At 48.0% G+C, this 26,042-nt stretch overlaps 1 protein-coding gene across 1 annotated transcript in view; it reads left to right on the top strand.

The window, feature by feature from the left end:
- GLB1 (galactosidase beta 1) overlaps positions 1–25,528 on the top strand; it is a 75,884-nt gene extending 50,356 nt beyond the window's left edge. The window contains exons 12-16 of the mRNA XM_084754539.1: positions 2,012–2,101; positions 5,270–5,386; positions 7,627–7,758; positions 11,048–11,281; positions 24,945–25,528. Coding sequence (XP_084610665.1) covers positions 2,012–2,101; positions 5,270–5,386; positions 7,627–7,758; positions 11,048–11,281; positions 24,945–25,148 — 777 coding nt within the window. The 3' untranslated portion in view covers positions 25,149–25,528. The remainder of the gene's footprint in view (positions 1–2,011; positions 2,102–5,269; positions 5,387–7,626; positions 7,759–11,047; positions 11,282–24,944) is intronic.
- The last annotated feature ends 514 nt before the right edge of the window (positions 25,529–26,042 follow it).

Below are 26,042 nucleotides of genomic sequence, written 5' to 3'. Positions count from 1 at the left end.
ATCCTAGCTCAATGTGGGCTGAGGCAGGAGGATTGCTCTTAAGTTTAAGACCAGCCTATGCTACATAGTGAGTTTGAGGCTAGCCTGGGCTAAAGAGAAAGATTCTGTCTCCAAAGAGGGGGGCGGGGCACAGATGTGGTTGTAAATTCCAGCACTCCGAAGTGGGAGACATGAGGATCAGATGATCAGGGTCATCTTTCTGGTTACAGGGACACTCACTGTCAGTTAAACTCAAAACAAACCACAGAAACATGGAGTTTTCATTATTTAAAAGTGTGTGTGTGTGTGTGTGTGTGTGTGTGTGTGTACATACATGTACACATTTGTGGAGGTCAGAGAGCAACTTTCAGGAGCCATGACATGGGCTCAGAACACATGCCACCTATGCTTGGCGTTAGTGAGGCAGCTGTGACATAACCATGTGACATGGTCTTGACAGATATAATCTTAGAGTAATTTGCCTCCAGCTACCCTCTTTGCTTCAGAGTTCTTCGTGATGTGAAAGTGTGTTGTGATGCTTTGCAGAGGCGGCCTCCAAGGCTTGGTGCCATTCATTTTGAGGCCTTTCTTAGATAGAGAGCTCAGAGGTGTATTTCTGAATGGGCACACTTGAAACTCTCTTTAAAACTTAACAGCCAGGCATGGTGGCCCATGCCTTTAATCTCAGCAGGTGGATCTCTGTGAGTTCAAGGCCAGCCTGGTCTACAAAGCGAATCCAGGACAGCCAAAGCTACACAGAGAGACCCTGTATCAAAGAACAAGAAAAAGGCTAATGTCATTTACACTTTTCATCAAGAGTTTGGAGCAGTGCCTGGAGAGATGGCTCAGCAGTTAAGAACACTGACTGCTCTTTTTTTTTTTTTTAAGTTTAGTTTAGTTTTGTTTGAGACCGGGTTTCTCTATGCAGTCCTGGGTGTCCTGGATCTCCATATGTAGACCAGGCTGGCTTCAAAGCCACCCAAGGGCTGAGATGAAAGGTGTGCGCCACCATGCCTGGCTTTGACTGATCTTCCAGAGGATCCAGGTTTGATCCCTAACGCCTACATGGCAGCTCACAAGCATCTGTGACTCCAATTCCAGGTTCTGACGCCCTTTCCTAATCTCCCTGGGCACTGCACACACATGCAGGCCAATCACCCAAACACATAAAACAAAAAAAGAGGAGGACTAGGCTGTGGGAGATGGTTGCGCACATATTTAATCCCAGCACTTGGAGGACAATTTAGGCAGATCTCTATGAGTTCAAGGCTAGCCTGGTCTACATAGCAAGTCCCAGGCCAGCCAAAGCTACATATAGGAGACTGTCTCCAAATAAAATAAAACAAAATAAAAAGTTAAGAGCAAGGCCTGAGGCTCAGTGGCAGAGCACTTACTTACTTACCTAGTTCATAGCCAGATGTGGTTGTGAACACCTCTAATCCTAACATTTGGGAGGCTGAAGGAACCTAATCTTTGTGAATTTGAGACTAGCAGGGGTACAGAGTGAGTTCCAGGATAGCCAGGGCTGTCACACAGAGAAACCCTGTCTTGAAAAACCAAAAGAGAAAAGAAAGAAACCCTGGTTTCAATACCCAGCCCTGCAGAGAATAATAAAAAAATAAGCGAGGGCAGGCACAGTTGGTGGAGGGCCTGCTTGGGGTGCAGAAAGCTGGGGTGCAGAAACCCCAGCAGAGCATAAAGCAGGTGTGGGTGCTCGCTCACACAACCCTAGCACTTGGAGGATCAGGAGAGCGAGGTTATCCTTGGCCACATAGCAAGCCTGAGGCCTGACCCAAGAGGATGTGTCTCAGAAAGAAAGGGAGGGAGGGGAAAGAGAGGGAGTGGGTGAATAAAAATCAGAGGTGATTGTGAAGCAGGTGAAAGTTGGACAGCTGAGGCTGATCCCGATGTCATTGATAAGCCAGACTGATGTAACCCCCATACAACACACACACACACACACACACACACACACACACACACACACACACACACTTGACAGGGCACTAAGTCTGTTTTTGCTTCTTTTCAGTTCAAGACAGTAGCCGAAGCTCTGGACATCCTGTGTCCCAGTGGACCTGTCGGAAGCCTTTATCCCCTGAGCTTCCTCCAGGTGAAACAGGTAGGTGTCCACAGGGAACACTTTGCCTTTCCTCTCCTGGCAACCCAGGTGTTTCCTTATTGTTTCCTGGGCATCCTTATTTCAATACTAAGAAGTGGCACTTTTAGGGCTGGGGTTAGGGCTCAGTTGGTAGGTGCTTGCCTAGCATGAGCAAAGCTCTGGGTTTAATCCCCAGCACCGCATAAACCAGGAGTGGTACCCCTTGTAATCCCAGTACTTGGGAGGTGGAGGTAGGAGGATCCAAACTCAAGGTCATGATCAGCTACATGGTATCTGAGGCTAACCTGGGCTACATGAGCTCCTGTCTCAAAAATAAATAAATAAATAAATAAATAAATAAGTAAGTAAGTAAATAAGTAAATAAATAAATATTAAAAAGCCGAGCAGTGGTGGCGCACGCCTTTAATCCCAGCACTCGGGAGGCAGAGGCAGGCAGATTTCTATGAGTTCCAGGCCAGCCTGGTCTACAAAGCAAGTCCAGGACAGCCAAGACTAAACAGAGAAACCCTGTCTCAAAAAACCAAAAAAAGAAAAAAAAAGTCAATTTAAATTTTCATTCTTAGAGGTCCTTTTTCCTGCTTTGGAAAGAAGAACTTGTGTGTGTTCAGTACTTGTGTGTGCTTCATTTCCTGGCACTCCCTAGTCCCTCTAGAAGTTTCTCTCAACTTTTTATTTTACAAGATTTTACCCTATCCACTTTTTATCTGACTCATCAGTTAGCAGTTGCTTTTCCTGCTTTGTGTGAGTATGTAGTGGACTGTGTTTCCCTTTTTAAGCGTCTGTCTGTCTGTCTGTCTGTCTGTCTATGATGACTGGTGCCTCAGAGGCTGAGGACAACACTGAACTGAGCTTCTGAGAGGAGAGAATGCTCTCTGCAGACTTGGTTGAGGCTACCCCTTGAGCAAGTGGACCCCATCTTGCAGCCTGTGCACACCATAGTTAAACTGCAAAGAAGTATTGTGTGGGCCGGCGGTGGTGGCGCACGCCTTTAATCCCAGCACCTGGGAGGCAGAGGCGGGTGGGTCTCCGTGAGTTCGAGCCCAGCCTGGTCTACAGAGAGAGTTCTAGGACAGCCAGAGCTGTTACACAGAGAAATCCTGCCTTGAAAAAAAAAATTAGTATGTGGGCTTTCCCAGACCCAAAGCATGGAGGCTCAGGCACCCCACCCAGTCCAGAGCAGTACACTGCAGGGGTTGGAAAGTGCGGGTGTGTGAGGGCAGTGGCTGCCAGTGGGCTGCAGAATGCCCCCTGTGTGTTATTGAAGAGGCTGGCAGAGTGTAGGGCTCAACTCTCCTGAAAGCAGATGGTTGCTGGAACAAAACAAGTGTGGAAATAGCAACTGGAAGCATATTCCACACCACGATTACAGTGCAGTACTATGTCACCGTCTCCAGACTCTAGGAGGTCACCTCTACCAGACGCCAGGAAGGAGGTCTGGGGTGACCTAACCCTTCAGAAAACAGAGCTGAGGTCCCAACTAAATGATCAAGTGTGACAAAGGGACCAAGTGACTGGTGGTGTCCCTGGGACATCATCCAGTGCCACTTCCCACCTGTGACATCATCTGGTGCCACTCCCCAGGAGGATCTGTCTCTTTTTCTGTGTCCACATAAAAGGCATTTTACTGACTCCAATGAGGGATGAACCATCTAGGAACAATCTGAGCTCTTCAAAAACCCTTGCTGTGAGTCCAGCTGTGGTGGCCACACGTGTAATTGTAGTGAGTGGGAGGCAGAGGCCAGAAGCTGGAGAGCTGGAGGCCAGCCTGGCCTGTAAAACAGTGCCACCTTGTCCCATAAAAACAAAAATGAGGAAGTCCAACACAATGACAAAAACCTAATGAGATCATGGAGACTAGATTTTAAAAGAATTTAAGTGGCTAGAGAGATGGTCCAATAGTTAAGAGCACTGGCTGCTTTTCTAGAGGACCTGGGTTCGAGTCCCAGCACCCACATGGCAGCTCTCGACTGCCTGTAACCCTCGCACCAGGGATCCACAGCGTCCTGCCTCTGTGGGCACCTGCATTCATGTTCACACAAATGCCTAGCATGTAATGAAGCCCGTGTTTAACCAGGCATGGTGATATGTAATCCCAGCATTTGAGGCAGGAGAATAAGAAGCTCAAGGTTGTCCCTGGCTAAGTAGTAACTTTGAGGTCAGCCTGGGCTACCCACGAGTCCTTGTTACCTGAGTAAATAAATGTTACTCCTGGTGTAGTAGCAACCCCCACCCCCACCCCCGACTGTCATTTTCCTCTTTGCTTTAAATAGTTTCAGGTTGAGTCTTGTTTTGTACTTTAGAGCAGACTTAGCCCGGGAGCCTGGAGAATGTTTTCCTGAGCAGAACTGTCTTGTGTTTGGGGCTTTTCCTGGCTTAAAAAAAAAAGTGAGCCAGGTAGTGGTGGTGCACACCTTTAATCCCAGCACTTGGGAGGCAGAGGCAGGTGGATCGCTGTGAGTTCTAGGCCAGCCTGGTCTACAAAGCAAGTCCAGGACAGCCAAGGATACACAGAGAAACCCTGTCTTGAAGAAAAAAAAAAGTGTGTCCGTGTGGCTGTTTTTCCTACTTGTCTATGTACTGCCAGGTTCCCGGAGAAGCCTAAAGAAAGCTTCAGTCCCTTGGGACGAGTTACAGATCGTCTGAACCCTGGTCCTCTGCATGAGCAGCAAGTGCTCTTAATTGCTGAGCCATCTCTCTAGATTATTACCTTTATTTGTTTATTTTGTTGGTGGGTATACGTGTGTGCCACAGCATACAAATTAAGGTTAGAGGACAACTCATGGGAATGGGCGCTCCTTCCATCATATGGGTCCCGGGGATTGAACTCAGGTCATTAGGCTTTGTGACAAGCACCTTTACCTGGTGAGCCACCTCACCAGCTCTTAATTTCTTTTTGTTTTGAGTTAATACCAGTGACCTCTGGCATGTAAGTGTGATTTCCCTGGTCACTCTGGGCAGTAACTTAACTCTTGTTTTCCCTGTGTGGCGGAGAGCCCCTTCATTTTCGAATAGTTCCTCCAAGGTTGGAAAAGTCAGCTTGAATTTGCCTGCCAGTGGAGGCCACCCACAGTCTTCAGAAAGTCGCCTTCACCCAGATCAAGGGCAACCAGGTTCTCAGTGGCCGACCTTTGAGAGTGATGCTTTTTTCTTATATCTTTTTCTCCCCAGTATTTTGGGTATGTGCTGTACCGAACAATACTTCCTCAAGACTGCAGTGGCCCAACGCCCATCTTCTCTTCCTCCTCCAATGGTGTGCACGACCGGGCTTACGTCTCTGTGGATGGGGTGAGCATTCTCTTTGGACTCTACATCTTAAGTCTTGGCAGGGCGGAGGAGGGTCTTCTTCTCCACTTAACGCCGTGGCCTTTGAGCTTTTGCTGCATCTCCAGCCTGTCTCCCTTGGCAGTACCCCTTGCACGCTGCTATGGCCACATGCTGTGGACTCAGGGCTATTCTCCAACTCTCACACTCCAGGAATCCCTGGGTCTCCTGAGTCCAAGGCCAATTCTCCCCTGACTTAGCTCAGCATGTCACCCAAGCCTTCTCTGCTCTTTAGGGACAGCATCCGTGTCAGCACCTCCCTCCTAAATGAGACATTATAGTCTAAAGGGTTGCTCATGACCCGAGGCCAGATCCCCCAGCACCCAAGTAAGGAACCAAGGATCAGGCTGGGCATGGTGGCGCACACCTTTACTTCCAGCACTTAGGAGGCAGAGGCAGACGGGGTCGATGTGAGTTTGAGGCCAGCCTGGACTACAGAGGGAGTCCAGGACAGCCGGGGCTCCACAGAGAAACCCTCTCTCGGAAAAACAAAAAGCAAACAAAAGAACAAAGGAACAAGGGGCTGGAGAGATAGCTTAGTGGTTAAGGGTGTTGGCTGTTCTTCCAAAGGACCTGATTTGACTTTCAGCATCCAAGTGGTGGCTCATGTTTATCTGTACCTCTAGTCCTAGAAGATCCTGTACATTTTTCTGGCCTCCATGGATACCAAGCACAGACATAATACTCAGTCATACATGTAGGCAAAACACACTTACACATAAAATAAAAATAAGAAGAGAATAAAATATCCAGGTATGGCAGCATGCAACTATAACCTCAGTGCTGAGAGAGTGACTAGAGGGTTCTCTGGAAGTCTGACTAGCCAGCCTAGCCTCCTTGGCAAGTTCCAGGTGGGCAGCAGAGGGAAGGTGGGCCATTTCCGAGGCATGACACCTCAAGTTGTCCCACTGGCCTCTGCACATGTGTACTTTCACAGGAACCCACATGCACAATTAGAGGAGAGGGCTTTCTTTTACAACCAACACATTTCATTTCCGTGGAGACGAGCCTCTGAGATGTGACACTGCGCCTGCCATTTCCTGGCCTCTGGTGACTAATGATCAGTGTAGCCAGTCTAAAAGATAACCTTTTAAAAAGTTAGGAATGAGCCAGGCTCGGAGGTGCACACCTGTAATCCCAGCACTCTGGGAGGCAGAGGCCAGCCTGGTTTACAAAGTAGAGTCCAGGACAGCCCAGACTACACAGAAAAACTTTGTCTTGAAAAAACAAAACAAAACAAAAAGGTTAGGAACGGGGCTAGAGATTTAGCTGGCCCTCAGCTTGGTTGTGGGGGAGATTGGGGGCGAATGAATGAATGAATGAATGTTAGGAATGTATTGTTGAGAAAATACCTGGTTTTTTTTCCCTCACTTTGTTACATAATCTCTGTGGCTAATGTCCTCCCGCAAGTGAGGTGAGCTGACTCCACCTAACTCCGATTTTATCTGTTACCAGATTTTATCTGTTCTCTCCACATGTTTAAAGGCTGTTTCTTTGTGCATAACCTGAGCTGTGAGACGGTACCATAATATTTCTCACAGGAACACACCCCTGGAATCTCTTGTCTTTCTTATTCCTTTAAAAATGGGAGTGTAGGAGTCACACCTGTGAGCTCGGCATGTGGGCTGTGAGGCAACAGGATCACAAGTTCTGGGGAGACCCATGTGGCACAAAGAACTGACACCCCCAAGTTGTCCTCTGACCTCAACATACACCATGGCACACATGTGTGCACACACCTGTGCATGCGGGGGCACACACACACACACACACACACTATATATGTGTGTGTGTGTGTGTGTATATATGTATACACACTATATATATTATATATGTATGTGTGTATATATGTACACACACACATACACATATACTGGTGGTCTATACCTGTAATCCCAGAGACACAGGAAGGTCTCAAATTCAAGGCCATCCTGGGGTACATCACAAGACTTCGTTCCAATCAGAAAGGAGTCTCACTCTCCCACTGTAGGCAGAGGAACATACACTGAGCTGTGTGCAAGCCGTCCTTCCCATCTGGGAAGACAGTGATTGTGGGAACTTGGCCTGAGTACACCTGGGCTCTCCCTATACGTCTGTTGACACCTGAACACAGGAAAGTGACAGATTAACTGTGCACACTGCTCCTTTTCTCTGCTCTTACCTCCCCTGCCCCCACTCATTCAGCTTTTGACTTGAACTCACAGGTCCCCCAGGGAATCCTTGATCGACGCCTAATGACACATCTGGACATTTGGGGGAAAGCGGGAGCCACTCTGGACATTCTGGTGGAGAACATGGGGCGTGTGAACTACGGCACCTTCATCAACGATTCTAAGGTAGGGCGCTGTACAGGGATCAACCTGTGCCCGAGTGCTTGGGAGGAATTCTGTTCTTGCAATCAGCACTCACTCAGGCACCTTTGCTTTCTGCTTCTATTTACACAGAAACAAATTAGAATGCTTCTATTTCTATTTAAGAAGTACAGTTTATATATCTATTAAGACAAGGTCTCCAGCCAAGTGTGGTGGCGCACACCTTTATTCCCAGCACTCAGAAGGCAGAGGCAGGCAGACTAATGTGAGTTCGAGGCCAGCCTGGTCTACAAAGCGAGTCTAAGACAGCCAAGGCTACACAGAGAAACCCTGTCTCAAAAAACCAAAAAATAAAAACTAAAAAGACAAGGTCTCCTCCCTGTGTAGCCTGTCCTGTCCTGGAGCTCTGTGTACAGACCAGGCTGGCCTCGAACTCAGAGCTCTACCTGCCTCTGTCTCCCAAGTATTACACCACATTCAGTCCACAACTTAACTTTTTGGTTTTTCAAGACAGGGTTTCTCTGTGTAACAGCCCTGGCTGTCCTGGACTCACTTTGCCAGGCTGGCCTCGAACTGGGATTAAAGGCGTGCACCACCACCACCCCGCTGAAGGCAAATTTCTTGGAAGGGCTTTTCCTCCACAGATAATGAAAAACCTTGAGTTTTGCAAACAGAACACTCCCCTTGTGTTTGAGCTCAGTCACCTAGTGGAGAGGAACGGAAGCTGTCCCACCATGCTCTTCCTCTGCTTTGAAAACCCAGCCAGCTCATCAGAAGCACTCCCTCCTCAACCGAGCCAGTGTGGCATCTGGTGGGCTCTGATGTGCAGGCTTGGACTGATGGCCTGCAACAAACTCGAGTTGTAGCAAGCCCTTCAGTGCTGCCCTGCCCCTGGCCGGTTGGTTCTTCTCTGTCCAGTCCCAATGTGGTGTTCTAACCAATATTTGTACATCATTAAGAAACTTTATTATTTTATTTATTTATTTTTTATTTTTGGTTTTTCAAGACAGGGTTTTTCTGTGTAGCCTTGGCTGTCCTGGACTCGATTTGTAGATCAGGCTCGCCTTGAACTCACAGGGATTCACCTGCCTCGGCCTCCTGAGTGCTGGGATTAAAGGCATGCACCATCACTGTCCGGCAAAACTTTATATTTTAATCTGGAGGGTTTTGTTAAATTTAAGAAAAAATCCCTTCAGGCCAGGCTGGGCTGAAACTCACTATATAGGCAGGGATGTCCTGGAACTCCTGAGCCTCCTGCCTTGCAAGTGCTGGGTGTACAAGCTTGTTCCCACATACCCAGTTTATATGTTGCTAATGAGCAAACTCAGGACACCGAGCTGAGTCCTCTGCCTACTAAGCTGTATGCCACAGAATTCTACACGTATGGTCCTCACAGCTGGGCAGATGCTCTGCCACTCTGGATCAAGGCTCGCTCCCTGATTGGTATGAGGGGCAGAGGCTACCCCCTACCATCTGCATTGGGGTGAATATTCCTAGATTTCCTTCCTTACTCTCCCCTTCCTGTAGAAGCAGGCACTAGAGTGACACTGGTGATGCTGGAGCTAGCACAGGGCCATACCTCTTTCCAAGGACTTGCTGTTACCAGGCTTGCTGGAGTCAGTGCCTGGGCGCTGGCTGCCTAAAAAGCAGGAAGCCAGACACAGACAAAAGACAATGAAGAACAGGAAGATTTGCTCAATGTGGCCACTTTGGGAAGAGAAATAAAGAAGTCCAGTGACATCCCCAAACCACTGCACTCTGACCCAGTCTATCTTTGGGGTCCTGATATGGGGCTCAGGTGCAAATAGAAGGGCACAGATAGTCTAGCAGTCCTGCTAAAGATGTGACCCTGCCCATCACTGATCCCTCCTTGTCTCAGCTCCAGTCTCTCCAGCTGGATGCTCTGGTCACCTGGTGACATCTCTTCCTGAGAGACAAGCTCCCCCTCCAGCTGATCCCAGGCTTTGGCCTTTCTCTTTAAGCATGAGATTTCTAGGGACCCAACTTTTTGGGTCCCATTGTCTCAAAAGACTGCCAGCCAAAGGGAGGGGTATGGGTGTCTCTTTAGAATATCTTCACTTGGGCCTGGAAAGATGGTTCAGAGGTTAAGAGCTCTGTCTGCTCTTCCAAAAGTCCTAAGTTCAATTCCCAGTAACTACATGATGGCTCACAACTGTCTATAATGTGATCTGATGCCCTCTTTTGGCATGCAGGTAGAGCACTCATATACATAAAATAAATAAATATTAAAAAGGAAAGAAAGAGCCGGGCGTGGTGGCGCACGCCTTTAATCCCAGCACTCGGGAGACAGAGGCAGGCGGATCGCTGTGAGTTCGAGGCCAGCCTGGTCTACAAAGCGAGTCCAGGACAGCCAAGGCTACACAGAGAAACCCTGTCTCAAAAAAACAAAACAAACAAAAAAAAAAAAAAAAAGGAAAGAAAGAAAACTAGAATATCTTCATTCTGGCTGGAGGGGCGGGTCAGGATTTAATAGCATCTGCAGAAGATTTTGTAACCAAGGACTTACATTAGGCAGCTCACAACTGCCAGCTCCAAGGGATCCAATGCCAGAAGATGCCCTCTTTTGGCATGGTACCCATATGCGCACGCGCACGCACACACACATACACACACTGATCACATGCCACAACTAAAAATAATTTTTTTTTAAACTTAAAAAAAAGACCCAGCTGGGTGTGTTGCTGCACACCTTTAATCCCAGCACTTGGGAAGCAGAGGCAGGTAGATCTCAGAGTTCGAGGCCAGCCTGGTCTACGAAGTGAGTACAGGACAGCCAGCAGTACAAGAGAAACCCTGTCTCAAAAAACAAAAAACAAACAAACAAACAAAAGGTGATGATGGTTTAAGTCTTTAATCGCAGCACTCAGGAGGCAGACACAGACAGATCTCTGTGTGTTCGAGGCCAGGCTGGTCTGCAGAGGGAGTTCCAGGACAGCCAGGGCTACAACAGAGAAACCCTGTCTTGAAAAACCAAAAAACAAACTTTGTTTTGGTTTTTGAGACAGGGTTTCTCTTGGACTCACTTGGAGAGAGAGAGAGAGAGAGAGAGAGAGAGAGAGAGAGAGAGAGAGAGAGAGAGAGAGTGTGTGTGTGTGTGTATCTTGATTCCTGAGCCTCCAGCCTGACCTTTGTCACCCACCTGCCTGTGCACACAACTGAGTCTCTCTCCTGCTCCTTCTCCCAGGACTTCAGGGACACCCGTGAGTCCCTTTGTTCCCTGCTGGCTCGTGGTTCTAGTTTTCCTTTTACAGGGTTTGATTTCTTTCTTTCTTTTTTTAAATTTTTTTTTCAGGGTTTGATTTCTTACATGATCCTCAACTCCACCATCCTCACCAACTGGACGATCTTTCCACTGGATACTGAGGCTGTGGCACGCAGCCATCTTGGGGCCTGGGAGACCCCTGATAAGGGCCACTATGGTGACCCTTCCACACTCCCCACCTTTTACGTGGGCAACTTCTCCATTCCCTCTGGCATCCCAGACCTGCCCCAGGACACCTTCATCTCGTTTCATGGATGGGTCAAGGTACGTGTCTTCATAGGAACAGGATGGGTTCAAACCTCAAGCTTTTGGCTCTTAGTGTCTGAGAAGGAATCAGAAGGCTGCTATAGGAATGCTGGGGACGGGGGTGGGGGCGGGGGCGGGGGGTGGGGGCGGGGGCGGGGGCGGGGGCAGGGTGTTCTACTGACATGACTGACATGACTGTGGCAGATCTTCAGGGACCCAGTGTCCAGCTTGGGGGTTGTCCGTCTCTGCCCCGTTTTTTTTTTTTTTTTTTGACTAACAACATTCTTGAGTAAATGGCAGCTCACTCACGTCCTGCAGGAAGAACTAGGCCGTATTTTTTATTTTATTTTATGTGCATTTGCATGTGGGTTCACATGTACCTGCCAAGGCATATATGTGGAGGGAGGGCCATGGGAATCAGCTTCTCCCTCCACCATGTGGGTCCTGGGGATTGAACTCAGGCAAAATACCAGTACACATAAAATAAAAATAAACAAGTTATTTTTAAAAAGAAGAAGTAGCCGACCGATGGTGCCACACGCCTTTAATCCCAGCACTCAGGAGCCAGAGGCAGGCGGATCACTGTGAATTCAAGGACAGCCTCGTCTACAAAGTGACTCCAGGACAGCCAAGCATCCAAGGCTACACACAAAAGCCCTTTCTTGAAAAACCAAAAAAAAAAAAAAAAAAAAGAAGAAGAAGAAGAAGAAGAAGAAGAAGAATAACAAGAATTTGAATAGCTATTGCACAAAGAAAGTAAGCAAATGAGCAGTAGGGGAAAGGGACTCATAGTGCCAAATAAATTAAAATTTGGAAATGCAGTTTATAAAGTATAATACACTTGGGAGGCAAAGGCAGGTGGATCACTGTGAGTTCAAGGCCAGCCTGGTCTACAAAGCAAATCCAGGACAGCCAAGGGTACACAGAGAAACCCTGTCTTGAATCCCCCCCCCAAAAATAAAAGTATAATAAAAGCCAGGTGTGGTGACACACTGATACAACCAGTCTTTGAGAGGTTGGAGACACGAGAATCAGAAAGTCAAAGCCATCCTCCAGTACAACATAGTGTTGGAAATCAGATAATAGCAAGCTTAGGAGACTAGAGAGAATAAAGCAGTGTGCAGTGGTGCAGGAAGAGATGCAGCTTGGAGAAAAGGCAACACTGCCTGGGTGCTGATTGGCTCAAGACAGTAGTTTATAAAATCCCAGGATCATGAGAAATCGCTGTCCTCCCTTCCCATAGGCCAGGACGTCTGTCTGCCTTCCCTAATTCCCCAGCCCCAAAGCTTTATCTAATGAGTATTTTGGGGCTCACGACTGCCCCCTTCTCTGATCTTGAGCTCAGGCAATTGGACTCCAGTAACTTTCCAGTTCTGAGACAGCCAATGCTTTTGTTTTTTGTTTGTTTGTTTTTGTTTTCTGTGTTAACTTTGGCTTTCCTAGACTTGCTTTGTAGACCAGGCTAGCCTTGAACTCACAGCAATCCGCCTGCCTCTGCCTCCACCTCCTGAGTGCTGCGATTAACGGCATGCACCACAACACGAGATAGCCAGTGCTAACTGCCGACTGTGGGAGAAAGCAGCCGAGCGCCTTCAGCTTGTTTGTGACTGATGAATACTAAGCTTACCACACACTCTAAATGGGCCATAGGGATTCGTTCTGGTTTTTTTTGAGACAGGGAACAGTTTGTTTCTTACAGTAGCAAGTTTTAGGCCAGCCTGGACAGAATGAGAAACTCCTCTCTCAAAACAAAACAAGCAACAAACAAAAATCCAAGAGCTATTGGTCCATCTGACCCTTGGCACCCATCCCTTTCCGCCTCCTCCCGCCTCCCTGGCCTGATCCACCCTTGGCCTCTTGGCTGACTGACCATGCACCTAGCACAGCCAGGCTTCTGTCGTGCGTTGGTCACCATGTCCCCCCAGGCTCAGTTCTGCCTGCCTACTAAGCTTGGTCCTTCTCGGCCCTGCCCCTGGGGACCCCATCCTCCCGCACAGCTGGGACTCCTGTCAGACTCCTTCCGCCCGCACTTCCTGCCCAGCGGTGTCTAGAAGGCAGGCTCAGTTCTGCCTTCTTCACTTTCTCTGCACGTGTTTCATCAGCCTTTTCTCCCCCTCGCAGCAAAGCAGCAGCATCTGGGGAGAACAGGACACGTAACTGTGGTTCTTTCCCTGCAGCTAGCAGGGGGCTTTCTGCCTCCTAAGCCACCTTTGCTTTCTCCCCTGCCAAATAGAACCTAAAGTGAGAAGTGAAACCGTGGTGCAGGATGCTTTGGCCATCAGAGGCGGCTCTTTTTGTTTGTGTGCACTGCCGAGCCAGGCCTTGTGCCCATTGACAACCCTCTATCAGCTTTCATGCAGCAGGATGGCCGGTTTGGTTTGGGTTGGTTTGGTTTTTTGAGACAAGGTTTCTTGTTTGTTGGGGTTTTTTTTAGATAGGGTTTCTCTGTGTAGCCTTGGCTGTCCTAGATTCACTTTGTAGACCAGGTTGGCCTTGAACTCACAGCGATCCACCTGCCTCTGCCTCCCAAGTGCTGGGATTAAAGGCGTGCGCCACCACGCCCGGCTGAGACAAGGTTTCTTTGTGTAGCCCAGGCTGTCCTGGACTCGCTTTGTAGACCAGGCTGGCCTCCAACTCACAGAGATCCACCTGCCTCTGCCTCCTAAGTGCAGGATGTCCTCTCGTTCCTCAAGTTTAGCACAAAATCTCTGGTTTTGGCAGCCCAGCTACTAGCCGTGGCCACCAACGCCAATAGGACAGTTAAAAAGACAAAAGAGGCTGGGGTATAGTTTGGTGGCACACTGCTTTAGTAAACTTGGGCTCGGCCCTCAGCACCACATAAAACTAGGCGAGGTGGTGCTGAGCAGCACCAGGAGGTGGAGAAGAGGATCATCTTCTACCGCATAAGCAAGTTCAAGGCCAGCCTGAGCTACATGGGACCTTGGGTTGACCTCCTCCGGCCTGCTTGTATAAACACACTTCGGAAGCCATCCACCTCGTTTTTGTTTTGCTTGTTTGGTCTGGGATTAAAGGCGCGCACCACCGCCGCCCCGCCCCCTACAATGCTGTCTTAAATACCTGTCAACTCCAAGTCCCTCCTCCTCTTTAATCCCTGTCAGCTTGTTTCTTGCTCCGCCTCTTGACCTAAAGTTAATTTTACTAAATCCTGTGTGTACAGATAGCTCTTGGATGAACTCACCCACACCAAACAAAAGATAGGTTTTTACAGTTCACAATCTCAAGGATCACATTGGGACCGAATATCCTGCAACAAGTCCCCTTTCCCAGATGACCCTGGTTTGTATGAGGTTTACCAACAATCTAACCAAGACAAGATATGTAGCATTTTGGTGGCTCTCATGTTACATCTTTAAGGGCTGCTAAGGACATTAGCCCTTATAAAAAAAAAGGGGGGGAGGGGGGAGTCTCACTCATACTTAGCACTATTATGCCCAAAAAGATCACACTCACCATACCCCGTGTGTGAACAGATGCCGACCATGCTGTCATCCATGATTATCAGCAGGAGGTGATTAGCCGAAAGTTGATCAGATGGTTGAATCATCTGTGCAGTGGGATCATCTGGCAAAATAATAATAATCATAATAATAATAATAATAATAAATTTGATACATGTTACAGCATGGGAGAACCTTGGAACCCTCAAGTTAGCCAGGCATGGTAGCTCATTGCAGCACTTAGGAGGCGGCCCAGACAGACACGGGTGGATCCTGGGAGTTTTCTGGTCAGTGCAACAGCTTCAGGTTCAGCGAAGAGACAGCCTCCAAAAAGTAGGGTGGAGATTAGTGGAGAGGGCTGAGAGATGATTCAGGGGTTAAGAGCTCTCCCAGAGGACCCAGGTTCTAGTCCCAGCATCTACATGGTGGCTCACAACCATCTACAACTCTGGTCCCAGGAGACCTGATGCCTCTTCCAACCTCCATGGGCACCAGGTGTACACAAGGCGCACAGACATGCATTCAGGCAGAACATATGCATGAAATTAAATAACAATAAAAATAGTAGAGAAAGACACTTAAAGCCAACTTCTGGTCTCCATATATGCAGAAACAAGCAAATGCCTCTGCCAACACCCTCCATGAACACAAATAAAACAGCCCTTCCCCCATCCTTCACCATGTGCTGAGGAGCACTTCAACAGATGATGGGGGGGCGGGGGAGGAAGGGTTTGACCACGTGATGCTGAGGCCTGAGCAGTTCTCAGACTCGGTTGTGCTCACTGGTCCTCTGCCCTTCTCCTCCTCCTCAGAGGCTCCTACTGAGGCCTTCTTGCCTTCCTTCTCCATCTGTTACAAAGGAACTAAGACCATTTAGTGAATGAAATCACTGGTAAATGTGATTCTGGAGATAAAAGCATCACTTTTGATTACTCTGGCTTTTCTGGGGTCGGATGTGGCTTTCTGGTTAAGCCAGTGTGCTTGGCGGATTTCAGTGGTAAGGGGTCAGTCAGGCGTGCCTGTTCCGTCCACACAGGTCAGCACCTGTCTGCACCATGCCCCGCTCCGCCTGACTGTAGACTCCCTCGAAGAGATGTGTTCTCCTGGGCTTTGGCAATGGGTCAGAAAGTGTGAGTCATGCATGACGCCTATGTCCTGTGTGTTGAGGCAATGGCATCTAATCTACTCATCTCAAATTGAAGTGAGTGTGGATAACCTCTCATTAAAATATTACATCAAGGGGCTAGGGATTTAGCTCGGTGGTAGAGCACTTGCCTAGCAAGCACAAGGCCCTGGGTTCAGTCCTCGGCCCTGGGTTCAGTCCTCAATCCTGGAAAGAAAAAATATTACATCAAGCTGTCCGTGGTATAATCCCAGCAGAGGCAGGCAGATCTCTGTGAGTTCAAAGCCAGGCTGGTCTGCAGAGCAAGTTCTAGGACAGCTAGGGGTATGTAGAGAAACCCTGTCTCAAAAACAAACAACAACAACAATATATCCTTTATGTTATGGGCCAGGTGTGGTAACACATGCCTTTGATCCCAGCTCTCAGCAGAGAGAGGCAGAGGGATTTCTCTGAGTTTGAGGCCAGCCTGGTTGTCATAATGAATTCTAGGCCAGTCAAGGTTACACAGTAAGACTCTGTCTCAAAAATAAATAAATAAAAGATTTTCATGGCTAAAAACAGCTCTGTGGTAGAGCACTTGCCTAGTTTGCATAGGTCTTGGTTTCAATTCCCAGAAAAAGAAAAACGCCGGGCAAGTGGCCCACTCCTTTAATCCCAGCACTCAGGGAGACAGAGGCAGGCGGATCACTGTGAGTTCAAGGCTAGCCTGATCTACAAAGTGAGTCCAGGACAGCCAAGGCTACACAGAGAAGCCCTTTCTTGAAAAGCCAAGGGAAAAAAAGAAAGAAAGAAAAAGAAAAAACATTATTCAGCCTTTTCCTGTTTCTACCCTTTTATTCTAAGTGTGTGAGACACCACAACAGAAAGGGCGAGAAAGCCATGACTGGGTGTCAGCTGGCTTTAAGCTAGAAACTGAGGAGGTCAATGGTGCCTGTCATCTACGGGCCATTCCTATGCTGCCTGGCAGGGGACAAAGAAGGTTTAGACTCTAGCTCGAGGTGAGGAAACTGCACAGAACTTTGGGTGTTTGTATGTGTCAGTATGCCTCCAGGGCCTCTGTCCGTCTGTCCATCTGAAATGGTCCATGCTTTTGAAATTTGCTGCCTTCGCCTGGTCTGTAATTATGCTACCCCTACAAGGTCCTTCTTTAAATCTAACTCATGGTTTCTACTCACAAGCCCTGTGAGCCTGGAACGAGATAATTGGGCTTCTCCCAGCAAGCTTCTCCCACTGTAGGTGAAGTGGGTTCACTATAATGTTTAGTGCAGACTTTATTTTACTTTGTGGTGTGGGGGTTGGGATATGATGGTTCACATATTCCTGTGTGCATATGCCCTCATCACAGGATACTGTGGGATTCTGCTTCTGATCTTTTATGGTCTCTTTCATTTCTTGGCCCTCAGGTGAGTCATTTTTGCTCAACCTTTTCATGCCTTTTAAAATTTCATGTGTATGAGTGTCTGTTTATATGTATGTATGTACATACACCACATGCATGCAGTTCCAATTGAGGCCAGAAGGGGGCGTCAGATCCCTTGGAGTTACAGGCAGTTGTGAGCTGCCATGTATGTGCTGGGAATAAAGCCTCAGCCTTCTCCAATAACCGAAGTGTTCTTAACTACTGAGCCACATTCCAACCCCTGTGGCCTTTTTTTTGGGGGGGGGTTGGTTTGGTTTGGTTTTTATTTGTTTGGGTTTTGTTTATTTGTTTGTTTTTGAGACAGGGTCTCTCTACATAGCTCTGGCTATTCTGAAACTCATCGTGTAGACCAGGCTGATGTCACACTCACAGAAATCCACCTGTCTCTGCCTCCCAAGTACTGGGATTAAAGGTGTGTGCCACCACTATCCTTTTAACCTTTTTTTTTTTTTAAGATTTATTTATTATTTATATAGTATTCTGTACTGCGTGTGTACCTGCACACCAGAAGAGGGTACCATATCTCATTATAGATGGTTGTGAGCCACCATGTGGTTGCTTGGAATTGAACTCAGGACCTTTGGAAGACTAGACAGTGCTCTTAACCTCTAAGCCATCTCTCCAGCCCTGCCTCTTAACCATTTTTGTTGTTGTTGTTGTTGTTGTTGTTGTTTGTCGAGACAGGGTCTCTCTGTGTAGCCTTGGCTGTCCTGGACTCACTTTGTAGACCAGGCTGGCCTGGAACTCACAGCGATCTGCCTGCCTCTGCCTCCCAAGTGTTAGGATTAAAGGCATGCGCCACCACGCCCGGCATTAACCATTTTTTTAAAGGTTTTATTTATTTATATGAGTATTCTATCTGCATGGACACCTGCACGCCAGGGGAGGGCATTAGAGGGTGTAGGTGGTTGGGAGCCACCATGTGGTTGCTGAGAATTGAACTCAGGACCTCTGGAAGAGCAACCAATTCTCTTAACCTCTGAGCCATCTCTCCAGCCCCTTAATGTGATTTATTAATTCTTTTTTTGTTGTTGTTGTCCTGTGTTGTCCTGGCTGTCCTAAAACTTGCTCTATAGACCAGGCTGATCTTGAACTCAAAGATCCATCTGTCTCTATCTCCCTAGTGCCAGGACTAATGGTGTGCACCTCCACTTGCTCAGCCTATTTTCACTTTTAAAGGAACTTCTGAAAATCTTAAAACAGTATTGAGGGCTGGGTGTGGTGGCGCATGCCTTTCATCCCAGCACTTGGGAGGCAAGGGTAGACAGATCTCTGAATTTCAGGCCAGCTTGGTCTACATATTGAGACCCTGTCTCAAAAAAAAAAAAAGAAAAGAAAAGAAAAGAAAAAGAAAAAGACAGTATTGACAGTTTCACACTTCCCAGCACTCGGGAGGTGGACGCAGGTGAATCACTGTGAGTTCAAGGCCAGCCTGGTCTACAAAGTGAGTCCAGGACAGCCAGGACTACATAAAGAAACCCTGTCTCAGAAAACCAAAAAAAAAAAAAAAAAAAAAAAAAAGGAAAGAAAGAAAAGAAAGTTTCACTCTAGGGTCTGGAGAAATGGCTCAGAGGTTAAGAGCCCTGGCTGCTCTTCCAGAGGACCCAGGTTCAATTCATGGCAGCTCACAACTGTCTGTAACTCCAGTTCCAGGGCACCTGATACCCTCACACACAGACAGACATGCAGGCAAAACACCAATGCATGTGAAATAAAAATAAAAAGAAAGGGCTGGAGAGATGGCTCAGTGGTTAAGAGCACTGCCTGCTCTTCCAAAGGACCCGGGTTCAATTCCCAGCACCCACATGGCAGCTCACCCCTGTCTGTAACTCCAAGATCTGACATTCTCACACCAACACCTGTAAATTAAAATTAAATAAAGAATATTTTAAAAAAATAAATAAAAAGAAAGAAAGAACATTTCACTCTAAATTCTCCTGAGAAGATTGATTTTACCCAGGTAAGTTAAGACTGACAGACAGACTCTAGCACCCGTGTGTGCAGATCTACATGATTGGCTGAGAAGTAGGTCAAGCACTTCCGGGAACCTCAACATTGCTGTCACCTTAGTGTTAAAAGCAGAGGGCAGAAGTGTGGGCTGGGGTCAAGATGGTCAGATAGACAGGTTCTGTCATGGACTATAGAAGATGGGACTGCCATGGGACACCCCCAAGCCCCTGAAGTCACCTCATGAAGATAAACCTTTGGGTTTACCAAGAATAATTTTTTTTTGGTCTTTGGTGACAAGGTTTCACATTGAAGCCTAGTCTAGCCAAGTACGCTAATAAGAATCCTTCTACTGAGACATATTCTCAACTCTTTCAGCATAAAATTTTTTTAGTTGGTTTTTTGAGACAGGGTTTTTCTTTGTAGCAGAAGAGCCAGGGCTATGTAGAAAAGCCCTGTCTCATAAATAAATAATAACTAGGTTAATTTTTAAAAAAGGCCTTTAAAACTTTTCAATGGACTGGGCATGGTGGTGCACACTTAATCCCAGCACTCGGGAGGCAGAAGCAGGCGGATCTCTGTGAGTTCGAGGCCAGCCTGGTCTACAAAGTAAGTCCAGGACAGCTAGGGCTACACAGAGAAACCCTCTCTCAAAAAACTAAAACAAACAAAAACTTTTGACTGGACGCCTGGCATGGTGCCCTAGCACTACGGAGGCAGAGGCAGGCAAATTCAAGGCCAACCTGTCTATATAGTGCTACAGAATGAAACCAAATAAAGACTAAAACCTTAGCCTAGGGCCAGTGAGATGGCCCAGTGGATGAAAATGTTTGCCACCAAACCTGTCGACCTGTAGAACACACAGAGGGAAGGAGAGTACCTACTTCCACAGGCTTCCTCTGATGTTCATACACGTGACTAGCATGTCCACCCCCTCCTCACACAAGCAAATGCGACCTAAAATAAATAAATAAACGACTCTTCATTGACGGTGGAGAACCATGAAGTAACCTTTTCAGTGGGACGCTGTGTCACCTCTTCACTGTATCTTTTTGTTTGTTTAGACTTTTTAATTTTTACTTGATGCGTATGTGTACATGTGTGCGCACCACATGTGTGCCTGGTTCCTGTGGAGGTGAGAGCGTAGGATCCCCTGGGACTAAAGCTACTGACAGCTATGGGCTACCGGATGCGGGGAAACTGAACCCAGGTTTCTTTTTGTTTTTGTTTGTTGGTTTGTTTTGTTTTTCCGAGACATGGTCTCTCTGTGTTAGCCTTGTTTGTCCTGCGGTAGCTTTGTTAGACCAGTCCTGCCTCTGCCTCCCGAGTGCTGGGATTAAAGGCGTGTGCCACCACGCCCGGCTTGAACCCAGGTCTCTTAAAGGGACCTAAGAGCTCTTCTTAACTGCTAAGCCCTCTCTCCAGACCCTCTTCACTCTATCTTGTCTCAGGTAGAGTTATCAACAAATAAGACCTACTGAGTCAGTTAAGTAGATAATGAAGGTATATGTAACATGTGTGCAGTATATGTACTATGTACACTGATGTGTGTGATCATGTGTATATGTATTTTTCCCCCCTCGGGTGAATGCAGGATTACCTCCAAACAACAAGAGCAAGGTCTTTCTTTATAGAGAGCCTGTGCTATGGCCCCAAATGATTGGCAGAGCAGTCATCAAACAAATGACAGAGCTAAACTGGCAGTAACGAGAGGAGGGAGATTAAAGGGTCGCTGAGCGGCTTAAGACTGAAAAGGCGAAAGAGGTTGTGACTCCACGCTCTGAGGAGGCACGTGGAAATGCAGCTGTGACCTGTGAGCTCGGGAGACTGAACATCTGGGGACAGTGCTCGGGTCTGAGGCCATGCAGTTTCCCAGGCAAGATGAGCAAGTGTGGTGTTCTGGTAGTAGAGAAAGGTGTGGTGCCCAGCTGAGCATGCAGCTGGGGGAGGTAGAGAGGCAGGAACACAGTGGGGGGTTGAAAGTGGGAGTGTGGGTGCCTCCCAGGTTGGCCAGTGCTTATGCCGCAGAAGCAACCAGACTCTGCAGTTCACAGTGGAAGTCAAAGACCTTAACGAGGCTACCGCTGTCTCACACATCACCGACTAGGACTCTGTATCAGTCACTTTCTCCTTGCCTTGAATGTGTATTTGATCAAAGCAAATTCAAGGAAAGCAGGGTATGCATGCTTTAACCCCAGAGGCAGAGGCAGGCTGAGCTCTGGTTAGAGGCCAGCTTGGTCATGTTGTGAGTGCCAGGCGTGTGTAGAAAGACCTCATCTCGATAAATAAATAACAAGACGAGTGTGTTCGGGCTTGTGGTTTGAGAGTGCTGACCGTGCTGGTAGAGAGGCATGGCAGCAGGCAATCTCGCAGCTGCATCCAGTCAGGAAGCAGAGAGAGATGTGTGCTGGTGCTCAGCTGTGCTGGAGCTCAGCTGTCCTCCTTTCATCAGTCTGGGCCCCCAGCCCATGGGACGGTGCTGCCCAAATTCAGGGTGGGTCTCCCCTCTTCAATTAAGCATTCCCCTTACAGGCACGCCCAGAGGTGTGTGTCCGTGATGATTCTAAGTCCAGCTAAGTTGATAATACAGATGAAACAGCGCAGGTGCACGCCTCCAGGGACTGACTATGAGGATGGAGCGAGGAAGTGTGGTCTGATAAAAACCACAGGCTTTTCACCATACCCAGGCCTGTCTTCAGTCAGTGAGCCTGTTTATGTTTCAATTTGATTTAAAGTTAAAATTGGGCCCACAAGATGGCTAAGGTGGGTAAGGTGGCTGCCACCAAGCCTGAGGTCCTCAGCTCAGTCCCGAGGACCCACATAGTAGAAGGATTGAACTGACCCCTACAAGTTGTTCTCTGACCACAATTTGTGCTACACACACACACACACAAAAAAAAAACAAACCCACTTTTTAAAAGATGTAGACCTTATTTTGCAAGCTGAAAAACATTCTCCTTTGCACCCCTGTCCTGGCTTTCACTCTAGAATGACACGAAGACTGTGACCTTGCAGTTCTGTTCTGCCCTAAGAAGAGTGTAACGCAGGTTACAGACATGCTGGGCTGGGGATGGGCCTCAGTTGGCCAGTGTTTAACTATTATGCATAAAACCCTGGTTGATTCTCCAGCACGCAGGAGGCCAGAGGACCGAACTCAAGGTCATTCTCAACTCCTTAGTGAGCTTGAAACCATTCTGAGCGACAGGAAACTGATCCTGTCTCAAGAAAATATAAAAAGTTCCAGCCTTTAATCCCAGCACTCAAGAGACAGAGGCAGGTGGATCTCAGTGAGTTCGAGGCCAAGCGGGTCTACAAAGCGAGTCCAGGACAGCCAAAGCTACACAGAGAAACCTTGTCTTGCAAAACCAAAAAAAAAAAAAAAAAAAAAAAAAAAAAAAAAGACACCCTGTCTCAAGAATAATTGATATAGTCATACTACTGAATGTCATATGATGTTTAAAACAGTAATATGTGTGTAGACCTATTTGTGCATGTATGTGTGCAAGTGTATGTGGTATGTATGTGCACATGTGTGCTGCACTCCTATATAAGGTGTGGAGGTCAGAGGAGGACAGTTGTCCTGGTCTCGCCACCTTATTCCTTTGAAACAGGGTCTCTCACTGAACCTGGGGCTAGGCTGGTGGCCCACAAGCCCCAGTGATGCTGTCTCTGGCCCACAGCCTGGGATTACAGGCATGGGTATGACCACACCTGCCTCTTATGTGGTTGCTGGGGATTTGAACTTGGGTCCTCATGTTTGCACAGCATTGCTCTCACCCACTGAACCATCTTCCCAGACTGCTTATGTACATGTACATTAGTTAAAAATCAGTCAAGGCAGGCTGGAGAGATGGCTCAGAGGGTAAGAGCACTGTCTGCTCTCCCAGAGGTCCTGATTTCAATTCCCAGCAACCACATTTGTGGCTCACAACCATCTATAATGAGATCTGTGCAGGCTAAATCTTTTTTTTTTTTTTTAATCAGTCAAGGCTATGCATGGCAGATGAAATCAGGGGTTGGTCTCCAAGACCGTGAAAATGGGGCTCTGGCGGAGATGGAGCTGATAAAGCCGAGGTGAAACTATTGTGGTTTATGCCTGTTAGGACGGGGGGGAGATAAGGAATCCCTTGGTTAAAAACAAGAGGAAAGTAGTTCTGAGAACTTTGAAACTGTCACCCTTTTCTAAATGACTTAATCTAGGCAGTTTTTGAGTCGCTGACCTCCTTCTGTGGGCCGGTGTTGTTGTAAGGGGTGCTCACATCCACCCCAGAGCACAGTCCCACCACCACCAGAAATGGGCCACTGTCCCCAAGGCTGCCCTCAGATCACAATAATCCTCCTGCCGTAGGAGGGCTGAAGTTACAGCCCCCACCCCACGCACCCTGGGCTGGGAAGGCTTGGGAGGCCTGCCTGGGGTCAGACAGCTAGCAGGAGGCAGCAATAACATGGAAGCCAGGGAAGAAACGTAGGTGGACTACAGTGAGGCCAAAGGAAGCTTTGTCACCCTGTGGTCTCAGGCTTCCGAGGCGCAGGCAGGAGGATTACCTGGACTAAAGAGGGAGTTCAGGCCAGTCTTTGCTACACAGAAAGACTGTAAATATTAACTAATAATCAATCTTAAATGAAAGGGGGGGTCACCATGAGTACAGATTTCTTTCCTTCTATCCGTTCTCCTCACCGCCTTCTCAATGTGTTCCTTCCTGCCTCCTCCAGACTTTCTGTTTATCTCTGTCAGGTGTGACCCCATCCCCAACTTTTTTCTTTCTTTCTTTCTTTCTTTTTTTTTTTTTTTCCTGAGACAGGATTTCTCTGTGTAGCCTTGGCTGTCCTGGACTCACTTTGTAGATCAGGCTGGCCTTGAACTCACAGAGATCCTCTTGCCTCTACCTCCTGAGTGCTGGGATTAAAGGCGTGCGCCACCATGCCCGGCTTCAGCCCCAACTTTTCAACAGAGTGTTCCATCTATTCTGCCACCCCTTGAACCTTGTGTTTGTCCCAGAAGCAGCGTCCCTGCTAACAGGGATTAGCTCCACAGCTTCTACAGTTTCATTCGACCTCCCAGGAGATCCTCTCTGCATCCTTGGGAGGAATGCTATGAGAATCGCAGACCTAACAGTAATATAGACACCGCTGAGCAGGCCCCGCCCCCACCTCATCCTTGCCATTCCTTTGGTTTAAGCTCACAACAGTGCCCAGGCTGGCTTCAGACTTAGAGCAATCCTCCTACCGCAGCCTCTCGGGTGCTGAGATTACAGCCACCGCCCTGCGCCCGCACACCCTCACATTCCTCTTGGGTTGTTAGGGGAACAGCTCTTAGTCTGTATGTGGGCTCTACACACATCGGACAGCATGGCTGGACCCTGCCTCTGTGGGTAGAGAGAGCAGGGAGACTCAACCGCTGGAAGGCATGGGCAGCAGCGGCAAAGAGGGCTGGTGTACACACAGGCAGCACCTGGGAGCCAGGGCGCATCCACAGACTGTGGTGAGGCGCACCCCAAGACTGAAGTGTCTGTAGCTTCTGGAATCTGAGGCTCCAGATTAATTTCTCCCACAGCAGGGACCAAGCTCTGTTGTTCTTCCCGACCATTTATCCACCCAACGTGAGACCGTGGGGATGCTGGGCTCAGGGGGACCCGATCCTCAGCCCAACACTACGGGGGCATCTCTTGCCTCTCTGCTACTAGTGTACCCCTCGGCTGATGGTTTCTCCCTCTCTCACTTCTCTCTCTCCAGGGTCAAGTGTGGATCAATGGCTTTAACCTCGGCCGATACTGGCCCATACAGGGCCCACAGATGACCTTGTTTGTGCCAAAGAACATTCTCAGCACTTCAGCCCCAAACAACATCACAGTCCTGGAACTCGAGTCATCACCCTGCAGAGACAGGAACCCAGAGCTGTGTACAGTGGAGTTTGTTGACAGCCCAGTGTTTGTCTGACCATCAGTAGCCATCTTCCAGGCCAGTCCAGTCAAGACTCGTGACTGAACGGCCTGCGACGCGACCGAGCCTCTAGGAGCGCAGCCCTGATCTGGCTACATGGATCGTCCTTGTCATGCAAGAATGGAAGATACATTTATGGAGTGTGTGTGTGTGTGTGTGTGTGTGTGTGTGTGTGTGTGTGTGTGTGTGTCCCGCCAGTGTCTCTGCAGCCCTGCCTTGCCTGATCTACCACCCTTGTGGCCACCAGGAAGGCTGAAGGGAGTAGACATCACGGGTATGCAGCTGGTGGGAGAGTTGGGACAAATCTTGAATAATGTCCCTTATTTTGATTTGAAATAATCATGTCTTCCTGCTGAATAAAAATTGCTCTCAAGTGATGGTGGCCCTGTCCCTAGCAGCAGGCGGGTATTAGGCTCCATGGCCTGACTTAAATTGCAACTAGACTTGAGTGGGCTGGGTAAAGCCACTGCACTAGCTTGAGGTTCAGAGGGTAGAACCTTGGGCTAGCAAAGGGCTCCTTCCCTCATCCTGATTTGACTGGTTCTGAATCTCCGTGATGTCTACCAGGTAAGAAATCTCTAGTTACACAAACCATAAAAGTTTAACAGTTGCAGCTGGGCAGTGGTGGCTCACATGTATAATCCCAGCACTCAGGAAGCAGAGGCAGGTGGATCTTTGTGAGATTGAGGCCAGCCTGGTGTACAATGCTAGTCCAGGACAGCCAGGGCTACACAGAGAAACTCTGTCTAAAAAAAAAAAAAAGGAAAAAGGAAAAAAAACAGATTAACAGTTGCTTCAAAGAAGTGGTGTGGTTGCTCTACACAATTAAATAGGATTTTGTGTACGTGCACATTCATGTATGCAGATGCATGTGTGTGCATGTATGTGTGT

This window comes from Acomys minous, assembly GCF_964271855.1.
Source record: "Acomys minous genome assembly, chromosome: 13".
NCBI lineage: Eukaryota > Metazoa > Chordata > Mammalia > Rodentia > Muridae > Acomys > Acomys minous.
Note: the sequence above shows the minus strand (reverse complement) of the source record. Positions and strands in the feature narration are given on the sequence as shown.